Source organism: Nicotiana attenuata, chromosome 11, assembly GCF_001879085.1.
Source record: "Nicotiana attenuata strain UT chromosome 11, NIATTr2, whole genome shotgun sequence".
Classification (NCBI taxonomy): Eukaryota; Viridiplantae; Streptophyta; class Magnoliopsida; order Solanales; family Solanaceae; genus Nicotiana; species Nicotiana attenuata.
The window spans coordinates 24,498,628-24,515,326 of NC_031999.1; the positions used below are offsets into that span (position 1 = coordinate 24,498,628).

At 36.6% G+C, this 16,699-nt stretch overlaps 2 protein-coding genes across 4 annotated transcripts; both read left to right on the plus strand.

Moving 5' to 3' along the window:
- LOC109234245 (serine/threonine-protein kinase CTR1-like) lies at positions 5,702 to 11,439 on the plus strand. 3 transcript variants are annotated; one of them, XM_019400146.1, is made up of 12 exons: positions 5,702 to 6,253; positions 6,817 to 6,909; positions 8,214 to 8,297; positions 8,474 to 8,541; positions 8,634 to 8,754; positions 8,877 to 8,950; positions 9,040 to 9,102; positions 9,530 to 9,621; positions 9,714 to 9,802; positions 9,955 to 10,040; positions 10,482 to 10,552; positions 11,179 to 11,261. In XM_019400146.1, the coding sequence occupies exons 1-12, from the start codon at positions 5,984 to 5,986 to the stop codon at positions 11,181 to 11,183; spliced, it is 1,116 nt and encodes a 371-aa protein (XP_019255691.1). In that variant the 5' UTR covers positions 5,702 to 5,983; the 3' UTR covers positions 11,184 to 11,261. The 3 variants fall into 3 exon arrangements, with proteins under 3 accessions (XP_019255691.1, XP_019255692.1, XP_019255690.1); XM_019400147.1 differs by having other exon boundaries at positions 10,491 to 10,552; XM_019400145.1 differs by lacking the exon at positions 10,482 to 10,552 and having other exon boundaries at positions 5,703 to 6,253; positions 11,179 to 11,439.
- On the plus strand, positions 14,219 to 15,352 carry LOC109235004. The gene has a single exon (XM_019401025.1). The coding sequence runs from the start codon at positions 14,451 to 14,453 to the stop codon at positions 14,997 to 14,999; it is 549 nt and encodes a 182-aa protein (XP_019256570.1). The 5' UTR covers positions 14,219 to 14,450; the 3' UTR covers positions 15,000 to 15,352.

Below are 16,699 nucleotides of genomic sequence, written 5' to 3' on the forward strand. Positions count from 1 at the left end.
AGAGAATTCGTAAAGAACATTCTAGTTCTTTAATATTTACCCATGTGAACTCTCTTTTATTTTTGCACATCATACTTAATTATTATGCCAACTGCATAAGTTATCAATATTGATAAACTTCAGGTTTACACCATGACGTGTGCAATTATCAGTCAACTCCAAGTTTAGTATGATATGGGTTTTTATACCAATAAACTTCTACTTTATTGTAGCATTTTTTCTATTTGTGTAGTACAAACTGGAGAATAAAGCGGGAAGCTTTTCACATACATATTACCTCGCTACAAGTAGTAGTAATAGAAAATATTAAATCTTTCCATTATTTATAGTCTCAATATAAGCAATTGTTTCCGCGAATACTTTAGAAACTCAATTAGTTTCTTTGATACTTACTACGACACAATACCTTACTGATAATCAATTTTATTTCTTCAAAATAATATAATTTGCTCTTCCAAAACTCTCAATTAATTTTGTATTACCACATATTCATCAACATCCATATGTTGAATATCTCTTTTAAGGAGAAAGTTATACCATTATGGTCATGGTCAAAATCATCATAGGCAAGATATGCTGCTTCCATTACTTTTGCCATGTAATAATTACGATTCCATAATATTTTGGCATAATTATAATCGGACGTGATCAATTACCATTCATGCCATAGTAATAAAATTATTTTCTTATTTCATCTCAAACCTCACACTCACTTCCAATAGCACGTTCATATTATTCCAAGAATAAATATGTATTCATAAATTACATGTTGTCACATTCACATCATGAATGAACCATACTCATCTATATGTGCTTAACAAAATCTCATGTCATATCGATGACAAACATTACTTTCACAGAGTGAAGGATTATATTGAGAATCCTTAATGTTCTCATTACCACATTGATGACGATTATAATTTCGTCTATTGCCACGCCCACATCCATTGATACCTTCACGGTAATAGTTTTGTCTTTTTTTGAGACTTATCACATACTGCTACCACATTCTCTTAAGGGAACGAGAATGAAGCAAATTCAATAGGACGAGTTTTCACTTCTTGTGCTCACAATCATACATGAATTTGATCATGGCAAGATACAGAAATTTTACCACTTCGGGTGGTTATAATTGTCACGACCCGGAACCTCCTCGTCAAAACCGACCTGGGGCTCCGCCGCTGGTGCTGCTGCTCGGGGCTGAGCTCTGCCCCTACCTCGGCCTCTAGCACGGCCTCGTCCTCTGCCCCTAGCACGGCCTCGTCCTCTGCCCCTAGCGGGAGCTGCCTGGGGCTCGGACTACTGGTCTGAAGATGAGGAAGCGCGTGTTCTCGCTATTCTGCGAGGAAACAGAGTAGAAGTTCAATTAGCATTGAGACACCAAACCGCACGACAAGAAAGAACAAAGGGGAGATCTTTCCTAACTTGGCAGCCTCTGGGGGATAAGTACAGACGTCTCCGTACCGATCCCTCAGACTCTACTAAGCTTGTTCGTGAGTTGTGAGACCTATGTAACCTAGATCTCTGATACCAACTTGTCACGATCCGGATTTCCCACCATCGGGAGTCGTGATGACGCCTACTAACGGAGATAGGCAAGCCAACTTAATTAACAAATTCATTAAACACCTGTTCCCTTTTACAATTAATGGCATTAAATAAAGGCGACGGAATTAAAGTCATAAGCGGAAGACTTAAATGTAGATAGGTGATCAATAATACAGAAGTTCCACACATATATCCCTACCCCGGGACTGGAGTCACATACTCACGAACATCTAAAGAGTTCTACATACAAAGTCTGAAAGAAACATAATCTGTTTATCTCGGGTACAATGAGATGACAGCCAAAATGTAAAGATAGAAGGGAGACGCCGGGCCTGCGGACGCCTGCAAGCTACCTCGGGTCTCTCTCTGGACTGAAGGTGCGCCCCCGTGCTAATGCTGCTGCTGCTGCTGCTCAAAACCTGGACCTGTGCAAAAATGCACAGAGTGTAGCATCAGCACAACCGACCCCATGTGCTGGTAAGTGTCTAGCCTAACCCCGGCGAAGTAGTGACGAGGCTAGACTGGACACCACACAAACCTGTGCAGTTATAAATATACAACGGAAACAAGATACCAAACAACTAGAAATATGGGAGGGGGAAACATGCTGTGGGGAGGTAACAATAGTTACTGTAAATCCGAAGTAATCAATCTAGGTGCAACTTACAATTTAAAACGAACAAGAAACTAATACCGACACCAAACACATTTGCATCAATAACTGTTGCGGCGTGCAACCCGATCCACAATTATCACTGTTGCGGCGTGCAACCCGATCCACAATTATAACTGTTGCGGCGTGCAACCCGATCCACATATAACATTGTTGTGGCGTGCAACCCGATCCACATATAACATTGTTGCGGCGTGCAACCCGATTCACATATAACATTGTTGCGGCGTGCAACCCGATCCGTAATGTATACCTCTCAACCTTGCCCAAGCAACAGTCACAAATAAAGGGCAAGGGAGTAAACAAGTATTTGGAAAGAAATCCCAACAAGGGTACACAAACAACCAATGACAACCATGCAAGAGTAAATCGTTATTTCTCTTTTTCTCTCATTTTTTTTATATCCTAACTCTCCTTAGCACTCATGTCAAGCTCTAAGGCATTTCTCATTTCACATGCTCTCACCATTTGTATTTCAGACCGAGCCAATGCTCCACGAAGTTCTACAATCACAATATCATTCCCAATATGTTTACCACGTATAGAAGCCATCAATGACATGGAAGGCATAACAATATCCAAACAACTCACATATAAGGACTCACGGTCATGCTAGAGCCCAATGTATAGGAACTCGTCACCATGCCTATACACCGTACTCGATCATTTAGCAATTAGCAAACAAGACTCGACTCCTATTCCTTCAAGCTAGGGTTAAACCAAACACTTACCTCGAAAGCTCCAAACTCAACTCAAGCCTCTAGTATAGCTTTACCCTTCGAATTCACCTCAAGACCGTTCGAATCTAGTCACAAATTACTCAAATGTATCAACAAATGCTAGTTAAACCAATTTGAAGGCATAAGAATGAATTTTCCAAAGTTTTACCCAAAAATCCCCAAAATGCCCCCCGGGCCCACGTGGTCAAAACCCGAGGTTCGAACCAAAACCCGATTACCCATTCCCCCATGAACTCAGAAATATATGTTATTTTGGAATCGGACCTCAAATTGAGGTCCAAAACCCCCAAATTTTGAAACCCTAGTTCAACCCTAAGTTCCCAAGTTCCCCCATTAAAACCTTTGTTTTGAAGTTGGAATTATGTTTAAAGATGTTAAGAAGCAAAGAAAAATAAGTTAGAAATCAGTTACCAATCGTTTTGAAGGAGAAGGATCATTTGGAAAATCGCCTCTTGTGTTTTGGGTTATTTGAAAAAGTGTAAAATGACTGAAAATCTCAAATTTATATACTTTGCTGAAGGACTGGCGCGGACCGCACAAAAATGCCCCGCGGCCGCGCCGAGGAAGGGAGGGAAAACAACTCTCTGAACCTACCCAGCACGGACCGCACGATTTTGGTGCGCGGCCGCGCTGGCGTCTTGCACCTGGGGCCTTCTCTGAATCTCCCAGCGCGGACCGCACGAACTTGGTGCGCGGCCCCGCTGGTCAAACCAAGGCTGAGGACCCCTCTGAATCTGGCCACGCGGACCGCGCGGACTGCACCGCGGCCGCTCTGGGGCCTGCAACACTGCAATATCTGATACTTTAAGCCTAAGGCCTCCCGGGACCTACTCAAAACTCACCCGAGCCCTCGGGGCTCCAACCCAAGCATACACGCTAACTCAATAACATCCTACGAACTCATCCGTGCGATCCAATCGCGAAGACAACATCGTAATCATCAAATTAGGCCTCAAGACCCATGATTTCCTTCCAATTTTCATAAGACATCAAGTTTAGAGTTTTTAGTCCAAAACACGTCAAACGACGTCCAAATCTAACCAAACTTTACAGCAATTGCTTAAATCATATTTAAGACTTGTGCCGGGCGTCGGAACCCAAAAACGAGCCCAACAACACAGTCTTCTAAACAAATAACACTTTCAAATTCTTTAATTATTTTCAGAAAATAATTTCACACAATAATTCATTTCTCGGACTTGGGACCTCGGAATCTGATTCCGGGCACACACCCAAGTCCCAAAATTTCCTACGGACCCTCCGGGACTGTCGAATCACGAGTCCGGGTCTGTTTGCCAAAAACGTTGACCAAAGTAAAACTCAATCAATTTAAACATCAAATTTATTATTTTTTTCTCACAAATTCATATTTAAACGTTCCGGCTTCGCGCCCGGACTGCGCATACAAACTCGAGGCAACCTCACATGAGGTTTTTCGCGGCCTCAGAAGTACAAAGGGAGTAGGAATACAGGTGATGACCCTTTGGGTCGTCACAATAATTTCTTACAAACTCTATTAGAGTTATAATCAAAATTTATTGTCTTTGCTTGTATATAAAATCTAATTATAGAATGTTAAGAATTTAAAAGAGAAAAATAAAGTAAAATACTTACCTTAAATCCAGAATTTATTCTGAAGGAAGTTCATGGAACAATTGGCAAGTATGCTCAATATTATGTACAAGTTGAGCACCATGCACGTATCCCAAAGCCTGGTGACCAAAGTAGATGCCTAATATAGGAATATCAATGCATTCACACAAGAGCATCATGCAAATTCCTGTAACTTCTCTCCACGTGTGATTTAATTTCTCAAACATTAGACAACTAATTAATAGTATATCTACAAATTAAATTAACCGCCATCTACTCAATTGGTTAGAGTCTCGTGCTGATAACGTGTTATAAAACAATAAAAGAAGAAGAAGAGTATGGCAAGAAAAGAGAGAATTCTTATTGATTTGGGATCAATTACAATGGAATAAAACCCCTTTATTTATTGGGGAAAAGTGACTTAGCCACAAATTAACAAACTCTAAAATCTCTCTATAGACATTCACATAAATAAAATACGATTTATAACACTTCTAATATTTTCATTATTCAATTATCAAAAAGTTAATTGGGACATTTAAACGCTAAACAGTGTCTCCTTTTTATATTTCCTTGTATGGAAGGTGAAAAAGTGAGAATTCACATTCAGTAATCGTTATTGCCATTCTCAAATATTGACATTTACAGCTTGTTTGAATGGTTGTTATGTATCGTTTCATAATGTATCGTATAGTATTGTACTGTATTATATTGTACTATATCGTTATGATGTATACAATGTTTAGATAGATTGTACTATCCGTCGTTTCATGATGTCATGCACCAACTATACGATGAATAAACTTGCAATATTATAAAGAAAAAATAAGGTACGAGGTAATATTATCAAGTATACAAAAAAGGTAGGATAAATGATAAAATAGGATAATTTACTAATAAAAAAGGGCAAGATGAGAGGGGAAAAAAAAATAAAAAAATCGACGCAACCACACCAAATTGGTCGTTTCATAAAGTGACACTTTTCGTCGTTACGTAACGATAGATTTAAACGATAAACGATACGATACAATAAAAATTAAGTAACAATTAAAACAAACATTGTATTTAAAGTAACAATACGATACAATACAACAGGTAACAACCATCCAAACAAGCTGTTAATTGAAACAAGGTACAAATCAACAAAGATATATTCCTCTGAATTTTAAGATGAAGTGGACGAATTGAAAACACCAAAATGAACGTGAATCTAAGGATCTTGGATTCAGGAGTCAGGACCGAAGCCTGGGGTCGAAGAATATACAAGAACTAAGCAAACTTCGTTAAAACCCAAAATCCATTTCTTCGACTAAATCGCCACTCTTTTTCATAACAAGAAACGTCTCTATCTCACACATGCGCGCACAAAGTATCTTTCTGTTTATGTTCTGAACCTAATTTGGTCTAAGAGTAAAGATTGTAGAGAGATATGGAGAGTCCATTAGTAATGCGCCATAAAGATTCATCAGATATTGGGCGTTTAGACATGCAGCTGATCGGGACGTTCTTGAGTTTCGCGTCAAGGGGGGATAGAGTTGGCCTAAACCAGATGTTGAGGCAAGGTATTTCTCCCAATGTGCAGGACTATGATAAACGAACTGCTCTCCATCTTGCTGCTAGTGAAGGCCACGCCTCCATTGTTGAGCTTCTTTTGGCTTACAAAGCTGATGTTAATCTCAATGATAGGTGGCGACGCACTGTGAGTACCTCAATACTAATATTAACTTCTCTCTGCTCACCTTTCTTGATACAGTAACCAAATTCATACTTATATGTTTAATATGAACTGTATAATGGGTTTTTACACTATAAGTTCAGTTTAACCTGTGATACTAGATAGTCACCATTTTTATCAGAATAGCAATTAGCAGTTATGAAGGGGAGCCTTGGTGTAACTGGTTAAGTTGCTGCCATGTGACCAGGAGGTCACGGGTTCGAGTTGTGAAAACATCCTTTGCAGAAATGCAGGGTAAGGTTGCGTACAATACACCCTTGTGGTAGCGGGAGCTTAGTGCACCGGGCTACCCTTAGCAATTGCAGGTTATCATATGGATTTGCTTGTAATTACCTAAATAAACCGGTTGTCTTTATAGTAATGGATAATCATATGAAGCATCATCAAGGCGGAATTAATGTGGTACTCACTAGCTCTACTGAACTAGTGATAGAAAAGGTGTTGCTCTAGATGTAATGCAGATGATCTTAGTTGCTACAATGAGGGATTAACCAATCATTATTTTTCTTTTAATTCTTTATGTTAAGCCCTTGACAGATGCGAAATTGTATGGGCATCGCGACATATGCAGGATCCTTGAGGTCTATGGTGGCAAGGATTCCAACAGTGATCATCCTTTGGTAAGCTTTTCATGGTTTAAGTTGCAAATGCATACGTGATTTTAAGCCGTGATTGTCTAACTTCTAAATTTTGTTAAGTTTTCTTGGTTTTGGTGGTGGCTGTGCTGGTGAAATGGGTGTCCATAAAAATTTCATCTTTATATATTGGCTTTCAAAGCATGACTGCCTTCAGCTGATAGTTTGCTTGCGAGTCTTTGGAATGGTTTTGTATTGAAATTTGGTTTTATGAACCTTCAATATGGGACTGATCCAATTACTTTTCATTTACTCAGCGGGAGCATCAAGTTCTCACCTTCTAATAAGACTTCTATAAATTCATCTCCTTTTATGCTAGTTGCTTGAGAACTGGGATATTGACTATAACTTCATACAGCAAACAAATTTCCAACTTAAGAATTCTGCACTTATGAACTTACTTGAGATGCAGTAGCTGTGGCTCCAGCTGCAAATGTTTTTAGACAGACTGCTTTTAAAGGTGAAGTTAGGTTGAACTTCGATAGTGACAATCTCTGGCTTTGACATGGTTGCTTTAGTAATCTTTGAACCACTCATTTAGGGCACTCAGCTTTTGACGATTTATAGAAAAATAAACTTGTGAATCTCCCATTATAAAGGTATACATGAATTGCACTTTCTAGTGTCAAAATACGCATTGTACTTATTCTCGTCCTATGTCATTGCTTTGCTATTTAGCTTGCTTTCACCTGTTGCATTAATGCAACCAATCAAATTGCTTCACCCCTTTCTAGGGCCATACAATTCTTCTATACACCTTGGAACATCACACTATTATTGCAAGTAGGATTGGCAGGCGTGGGATTGGAGTTGCAGGCTTAAATGTGGGTGGGTGGGGGGGTGGGGGAGCTAGGATATTGGAAAGGCGGCTGAGGTAGCAGAATATAAGAATGTTTTATTTTGAGTTCTGTCATTTCCACTAGTAGAAGGATTAACTATCTTATTTCCCTGAGATCAGACGAACATAGGCTAACAATACTGGGAATAAATTTGGAATTAGTTCCGAATACAAGGGTCGTTTTTCACTCATAAAAAATGCCAAGCAGATTGGTGCAGTAAATAAAAATCTTGAAGGGGGGCCTTGGCGTAACTGGTAAAGTTGCTGCAATATGACCAGGAGGTCACGGGTTCACCCTTGTGGTTAGGCCCTTCCCCGGACCCCGCACGTAGCGAGAGCTTAGTGCACCGGGCTGCCCTTTTTTTCATGTCATGTTTTCCATTTACTCCTTTGTTGTTTTTGCTAATCAATCTGAGTGAGATATTTTAAGTTTGAATTCTCTTACATGCAGACTGTTCGGCGCGAAGAGGATTCAGTTGAAGTGAATATTGACATATCTGAACTGAACTTGCAGCACTCATCAATCATTGAGCAGGTACTAATATGTAAATCCAAAGCTAGGAATGCCGTGGTGTTAAATATCTTATGAGGAACTTTCTCAAGAAAATATATATAGGTCTTCTGGTGAAACTAGTGTCAAGCATATAGACAATAAGAACTGTATACTTAGCATGTTACTTTCAAGGAACTTAGACTTCTTTTCTTTCACAGGGTTTATTTGGGGAGTCGGAAAAGGTCAAATGGCGTGGAACATGGGTGGTCAAAACAGTAATCAAAAGGCATTCAATTCTTTTGCTTTTACTTTAATAATTTAAAAAGGGCCTTCTGGATAATTCTTCCTATAATATTGAGTTCAATATACTTGCTGCAGGGTGTTCTCTGCAAAGGTCAATACTTTGCTGAGGGAACTTCGACATCCAAATATTCTACAGTTTCTTGGATCAATTGTGCATGGAGATGAAATGATCTTGATCACTGAGTATTTGCCAAAAGTAAGTGTCTTAGGTTTTTCAATCAATGGTATAGGCAGAAACAGTACAGATGTTTTTTGCTGTAGGAGCTAAGCAATGCCAATAAACATGAGACACTCCTTATTCTGTTTCTTGTTTGTCAGGGGAATTTGCAAGATATTTTGAGAAAGCGCCTTGACCCCCCAACTGCTTTGCGTTATGCGCTTGACATTGCTAGGTAGAACATTTCATTTCTTTTCTATTTCAGTTGGTTTTGTTTTATTATGTGAAAGAACAAGTCATTTTAGTGCTAAAGTTGACTGACAGGGGAATGAATTACCTCCATCGGCACAAGCCTTTGCCTATAGTTCACAATAACTTGCATCCGAAGTATGTCTCTTCCCTTTTTGATTCCTCATTGACAACTCACTTCTGTTCTTTTTTATTTATCTTGCCTACATTGGAATTGCAACTTAGTCCGCGTTCCAACATAAAAAATCAGAGAATATCATTAACTTCTAGTTTAGATCTTTCTCTATGCTGAATTCTTATGATTACTTCATGAATGTATGCTTTTCTTTCAGTGTGTCTGTCTATAGTTTTCTGCAGTGGATTTTACAGAGTTCTTCTGTTTGTAACATTATTTCAGCAAGATCAGGCCGTTCGAACCATTTTAATTTATGCTGACATGAAAATTAAGTAATTTACTTAGGTTATGAAGCAAGTTCTAAAGAATTAAGTTAAGCTTTGTAGAATATGTCTTTCTTGAGTTATTAGCTGGCACCTTCACTGAAGTCTTTTGTTTAATTTGGCCCAGGAACTTGTTACTAGATGAAGGTGGGCACTTGAAGATTGGCGAATATTGGGTTCAAATATTGGATAACCGGATATATGCAAATCAAGATTGTTGTATGAAGACATTTTTGTTTCCTCTTATTTGTTTATAAATGTACTTTTTGTCACGGTACTGTTATTTATATCAGATGTCTTTTTTTTTCCAGGCCAATTAAACAACGGATGCAACTTTATCAGTCATTTGTCTCATGACATTAGCAAAGATATTTATTCATTTGGTCTCATCTTTTATCAGGTAGATTCAAGGAGTTCTGTTATCCTACATTTATCAAAATTGATGTCTCGAATATTCAGCAAGTTATCTTTCTGTTTACTCTTATTACTTGAATTGACTGCTATCATATGTGTTTCCATTAAGATTCAATACTAACTCTGGAAGTGCTGCAGATGCTGGAAGGAAAACAAATAACTGACAGGATTTCTGATTTGGAGAAAAAGCTGTATACAGGTCGATACCCCAGCAGAATTCTTCAGTAAGTCAATGCACTCGATGTGAGACTTTCTTTAACTTCTCCAATACATGTGTTTTTTCCATATAAAGGAACTAAGTGCGATTGGTCTGCAAGTGATTGCTGTGTTAATGCCTGAAGGATTTCCTTGCACTGAGATAACTGTGTACACAAGTGGTTCTGGTTGCATCACCAGAACATCCGAGCTTTCCATTTCTTCTCTTTTCACTGCTTCTTAAGCTGTTTAAATCTTGGCCTCTATCTTTCTTTCTTTAATACAAGCTAGTATTCTTTTTGGTCTAAACATTTGTCTTCTATAATTTTCTTTATATAAATGTACATATGTATATTTTTTTACAGACAATGTGCATTAGCTAGTTAGTCGGTTTCCAAGTTATTCATACGAAATAAGAATATGTCGATTAGCTAATTAATGTATAGTAATGAATCACATTAATGTACTAGCATTTGCAGTATCACTCTCGCCTTACTGAAAAGGGAAAGACACCAGGCCCATTTTGATAAGAAGCTTAGTGGTACTATTTCTTTTCCCTTCTAGTTCCCCTTTGATCCCCCTTTGTTGGAGCTATTGCTCCTTTAGTGACTCGAAACCACGACCCTGGGGTTGTAGGTTGGGGGTGCTGACCATCTGAGCAACCCCTTCTTGTGGTATACAATCTGGCAATAGCTAGTAACTCAGTGATTCAGCATATGTTGATATGACCATAACGTCAGAAACTGAGAATACTCACTATTCACTCGAACATGCATTAAGCGGTAGGCTTAACAAAGACTACCATTAACCCCAGACCTGCATTCTGCTGACTAGAAAATTGTTCAACAAATTAAAGTGTTTGCATTATGAGATGATAGAATGTGTCATAAGAACCCTCACAACAGAATCATTTGATAGAAGTTAGTGGAGAATTGTGGAAAGTGTTCTACTGTCAGTTATGTTTATGCTGCTGCTTAAATATTCAACAATTTAAGATTCACATGAATACAGAAGGCACAATAGTTTAACTCTTATTCGATTTCATCCTTCTCCCTTCATAAGGGTATGCATCGATGTTTTTGCTTTTAGAATTAGATGATGATAAAAATATTGGACAAGGAACTTTTGTAGCTACATTGATTGATACCATATTGTTATGCTCTTCAGGTTAATAGAGGACTGCACCAACACAGTTCCTTGTACGAGACCATCATTTGCTACTGTCATAGAAATCCTAGAAGAAGTCTCTTTATTATCACGAAAAGCAGGTTGTCCGCCGTGTAACAAAAGCAAAAGCCCTAAGTAGAGAAATTTGCTTAGTAGTATTAATAAGTCAGTGAAAAGTTTATGAGTTTTCCTACTTGACTTTCATCTTTTTGACTGTGTTATTGTTTATGAATTCTTCCTTTTTCTTATCTTTTAGTATTAAATCCTTTGACCCTGCAGGCCTGCAACATATATTAAAATTAACACATATACAACTTTGGAGTTGGATAGAAGAAAGAATTAACAAAAATTTCTTCTGTTGACTATATGGATTAGTTGAAGATAAATAAGGAACAGCTGTACAATGATGAGATCTAGTTTTCAGCCATACCTGTACTTATTTTATATAATCTTTTACGAATGAGGAATTTCCTTTTTTTAAGGATGTGGGAATAGAACTTTGAATCTGACGGTGGCAATAGCCAATAGGTGAGAGTGGATTAAAAATGAATTTGGGATTGCTGGAATGGTATATGGGAGTCATCACTGTACATTATTTTGGTTCTCTCATATCTTAAAAGTGGAAGGAAAAAGACAAGAAAGTATAAGTTGGATTTGTGAAGAATTATCCAGTCAAAAAACGTAACAATGAGAATCTCTAAGAAAAGTTAGAAACAATTTGACAATTCCTCTTAAGCATGATTATATGTATCAAATATGTATTAGTTCTAAATTAGATGATGTCGCTTGTATGATCATCCGTATTTTAAGTGGATAATTAGACTTACATTAGCTACCTATGTATATCATCTTTTTCTTTTATTCGGGTTTAAGTTGAACTAAGTAATTTATATAGACAGAGTCAAAGGCGAACATTAAAGAAAATTAAACGACCAAATACCCTGTTAATTAATGACGGTAAAGCAAGTTGATATATTTCATATGGCAAAAGTATTCTTACAATGGACTGAGGTGTATAGCAAAATAGGAGGGTGAGCTGAGGATATGTGAACATGAGATGGCTTCTCAACAACGACGAACTCAGTCGTAGTGGCAACAATAAGATGGAAAATCAATGATTTAGTACATAACCAATGATTATCGGAAAACTAATAATTTTCCAAAACATTATTTTTAATCAGGGAATAAAAGAATAATGTTCTTTGTTAGTACTGAAGGAAAGTTGTGCATATGACCTCGCGACGCGGCTATTATCCTATCACGATTCACGAGTTGCTCTTTCTTGGGAATCAGCTTTTCATATTATATATATATACCAAGAATAAACAAATACCAGTATAATTGAAACCAAATTCAACTGATTACTGAACGAGGAAGCTAGATCGAGTTCACAAAATTGTTCATATTTAGACTTACTTAAAGTTAAGCATTGCACACCTAAATTGCACCGGCAGCTGATTTTACTATCATGATGAATATTTATAATTCAACTTAGTTGGAATTTTGGACAGCACACCAAGTTCAACAAATTTAGCTTTATTCAACTTCTATAGGTTATATTAAGTTCTAAGCAACTCTCCTAACCTCATAGAGGTTGGGAGACAATGCTCCCTTTACCCACCTTAAATTCACTTCCAATTATTGTTTGTTATCAAACTTAGTGGTAGACTGGTAGTGGCCATGTATGGCTCGAATTTAGGAAGTATAATGGGTTTTATTTCTTGAAAATCGCACAATTATAATACTCCCTCTGTTTCAATTTATGTGAACCCATTTGACTGGGCATAGAGTTTAATTAAGAAAAAAGAGATTACTTTTGAACTCGTGATGTAAAATGAGGTACATAAATCATTGCATACAGATAAATTGTTTCCAAATAAGGAAAGTGATAATTCTTTTTGGCACGGACTCAAAAGGAAATATGTTCATATAAATTAAAACAAGGAATTATATAATAAAAGACAATAGGCTGCACCTCATTTCAGTTAAAATTTTCACGTTTTACTATTCTTTACTAAGATATACACCATATTAATAGAAAGCGGCAAAAATCTTTTTGTACACATCATAGAGGACACCTTTTTAAAACATTTTTTTGCCTCCGTCCATCAAGTTTAGTGAAGGAGTACCTTGGAGCAACAGTAAAATTATTTTTTATAGAAGCAGCCACTAATACTTGTATTAAGTTAGGTTGTTTACAATATACCCTTTGAGTTCGACCTTTTCTCGAACCCTAGGTAAAATACCATATGGACCATGCTGCCTTTTCTTCTGCCCTCCATCACTTTAGTAAGTAAAAGTAGCGTTCACTATTTTGGAGAAAAATAATTTAAATGAATGTATGTTACACCAGAATTTGGTAATAATGATACGTAAAGGAAAATCAAACATGGGCTCCACACGCATTTAACAGAAAAATACAGAAATTGGATATACCCTCAAATCATAGAAACCAACTAGATAAACGTACTAAGGGCTCGTTTGATAGGAGGTATTAGAAAAAATAATGAAAATATTAGCTCTGTGCGTTACTAATACCTTGTTTGATACATTTTTTAACATGTATTAGTTATACATCATGCTTGGTATTATCCTATGTATAAGTAATGCATAGAAAACCATGACATTAGTAATACCAATAGGCTATTAATGCATGCATTAGTATGGTTAAAGACAAAATTGTCCTTAAAGTCCTTTAAAGCTAGAGAATATAGAAGACATTTTTGTAAACAATTATTTTTCTTAAAAATTATGGAATGCATTATAATTTTTAATACACTACACGAAACAGTAGATAAGAAATAATATCTGCATAACTATTACTTGCATTACTAACCCATGCATTTCTAATCCCTGTGTTATAATACACCGTATTCCGCACTATTTTTATAGACCCTACCAAACGACCCCTAAGTATTAAAAAAAAAGGGAACTAGATAAACGTACTTTCCTTTCGACTTCGGGTACATGTATATCATCCCCACTCAATTGAACGCGGATGTCAACTGTCATGTGGCTACCCTTCGCCACTTTCATTCTTCCCCATTATTTATTTTCCTTACTTTATACAACTGTCCTCTACTCATCCTATATTCTACTCTCCTTTTCTTTTCTTGACTTTTTCTTATAATTTCCCACTACCAGCATTCTCATTATCCCTTCATTTATATATATATATAACTACCTCATTCCAATCCTCAACAATCAAATCCAAGAACTCATCTCTATTCTCTTAAACCCACAAAAATTATATTCAATTTTGTGTTACTGATATGGGCAACTATATTTCTTGTACCTTATTAGGACCAGGAGGCAACAAACAATCAAGAGGTGTAAAAGTCATATTCCCAAGTGGTGAAATCAGACATTTTTATCAACCAATAAAAGCAGCAGAGGTCATGTTAGAGACACCTAATTTCTTTCTTGTAAATACAAGGTCACTTAAAATTGGAAGGAGATTTTCTGCCTTAAATGCTGATGAAGATCTTGATATGGGCAATGTTTATGCTATGTTTCCAATGAAAAGAGTAAATTCATTTGTCTCAGCTGCTGATATGGGAGCTTTGTTACTTACTGCTAATTCTGTGTCCAAAAGGGTGTCAATTGGAAGTTTCAGAATATTGCCTGAATCATGTGTAGAGTATTCTGCTCTGGAAATAGTACAACCTCAGGCAAATTATGAGCAACAAGTTTTGCCAAAGTTGAATTTGGATGATATTGAAGAGTTTTCAACTCCAGAATTTAAGCATAGATTGTCTATGTGTAGGTCAAAGAAACCATTGTTGGAAACTATTGCTGAAGAGCCAGTTTGTTCAAGATGAGGATTATTTTGAACTACTATGAAATTTCGTTCGACTTCTCTTTGATTTTTAGTAAGGAGAAATTTTCTTTTTTATAGATTAGGGTAGGATTTGTTTGAGTCACATTCACTATATTCTCTGATGAAAACAAAAAGATGTATATTTGATCTTTTTTTTGAGTGAGGCTCAAATTTGATCGAAGGATCAAGAGCTGAACTTTTGTATTTGATGGGGTGCTGAAGGGAGGAAAAGAAAAAAGTCTTTTTTTTTTTTTTTTTTTGCTAATAAGAAAAAATTCTGTGGTTGTGAATTTCATAGCTTGTAATTTATGCATAATTTTCAGAGCATAATGAAGAAAAAAAATATAGTGTGTATTTTTTTGTCCCCTGATACTGGTACTACTAGTACAGTACAGTCAAACATCTCTATAACAACCTCGTTTGTTCCGGATATTTTTGGATATTATAGCGAATTGTTATTATAGAGAACATATATTATAACTAAACATGACAGTTGGTTCCGAAAAAACTTGACTTTTATAGTGAAGTGTTATTATATAAGGATGTTGTTATAGAGAGGTCTGACTGTACTTGTTCATTTGGTGCATCAATTATTTGATATTGACTTTCAATCTCTTAATCTAATCCCAAGTAGTTTTGTTGTTATGACTTTCATTTCCTTTTGAATTTTTAAAAATCTCTCTCTTTTAGTTTCAACATCAAATAGAGAATCGTAAGAAAGGCAATGAAATATTAATAATTGAGGGTCGTTTGGTAAGAGGAATTAGGAACAGTATTTACAATATTTAATTGAAGAGATTAGGAATAATAATCATCGCCATAAGCCCATAACTAAGAGCGTTTGGCTGGTTATACAAAAACAAATAATCCATGCATACTTAATATACCGTTTAATTAGAAGTATTAAAGATACTTATTATTAATTTATGAGAAATTTATTGTGGAATAAAAGTACGTACATCAATAATACATAGATAAACTTTTTTAAAGACAAAAAAATATACCTACATAACATTCATTGCATTGTATAACAATTCATACATTATTGTATATCTTATAAACGATCGCTTCATTATCATTCAACGGATAAACGATCAAGCATTATAATCTCCTAATAATTAGCATGTGAACCATATTATTCCGATTTTTTTTTTTTTGGTTTCTCATTTGGTGTCCGGTACCCGCATTAGAGCCCGACTATATCCGGATTCGCGCTGCGTAGGGCTCCATTCGGGAGGGGGGGAGGGGGGGAGGGGAGGGGAGCGCTCCCTAACAAGGATTTTTCCATACCCAGACACGAGACCTCTGGTTAAGGATCTAAAGCTCAAAGGCACATGGCATTCCAAACTGTTGGCATTTGGTTCAAATTTTTTAAAAGGGGTTTTTGCGAAAGAAAAATCAATATTATGCAAAAATTGTATTTCAAGCAAACTCCAAAAAAGAAGTGTTCCTTTTAGTTGGTGAAGATGTTCTGCTAAAGGAAATGTATTTTAGACCAATTAGGGAAAATGAGTTGCGTTATTCATTCGTATAACTACTTTTTTATAATTGCTTTAACTTTTAACTTAGTGGTACATGTATGTTTATATTCATTAAATCAACCAAGACCGGGCCGGGGCAGGAGCTTCGGTTAGCACCGGAAAGTTCCCGAAGGGAATATTGCTAATAAAGACAAACGAATGTCTAGGACCTTATTCCCTG

Excerpts from the sequence above, each read along its gene's own strand:
- LOC109234245 (XM_019400145.1), top strand. The coding sequence starts at position 5,984 with ATGGAGAGTCCATTAGTAATGCGCCATAAAGATTCATCAGATATTGGG. Across the intron at positions 8,298-8,473 it reads ACTCATCAATCATTGAGCAG|GGTTTATTTGGGGAGTCGGA; the intron begins GTACTAATATGT and ends TTTCTTTCACAG. Across the intron at positions 9,103-9,529 it reads CACAATAACTTGCATCCGAA|GAACTTGTTACTAGATGAAG; the intron begins GTATGTCTCTTC and ends AATTTGGCCCAG.
- LOC109235004 (XM_019401025.1), top strand. The coding sequence starts at position 14,451 with ATGGGCAACTATATTTCTTGTACCTTATTAGGACCAGGAGGCAACAAA.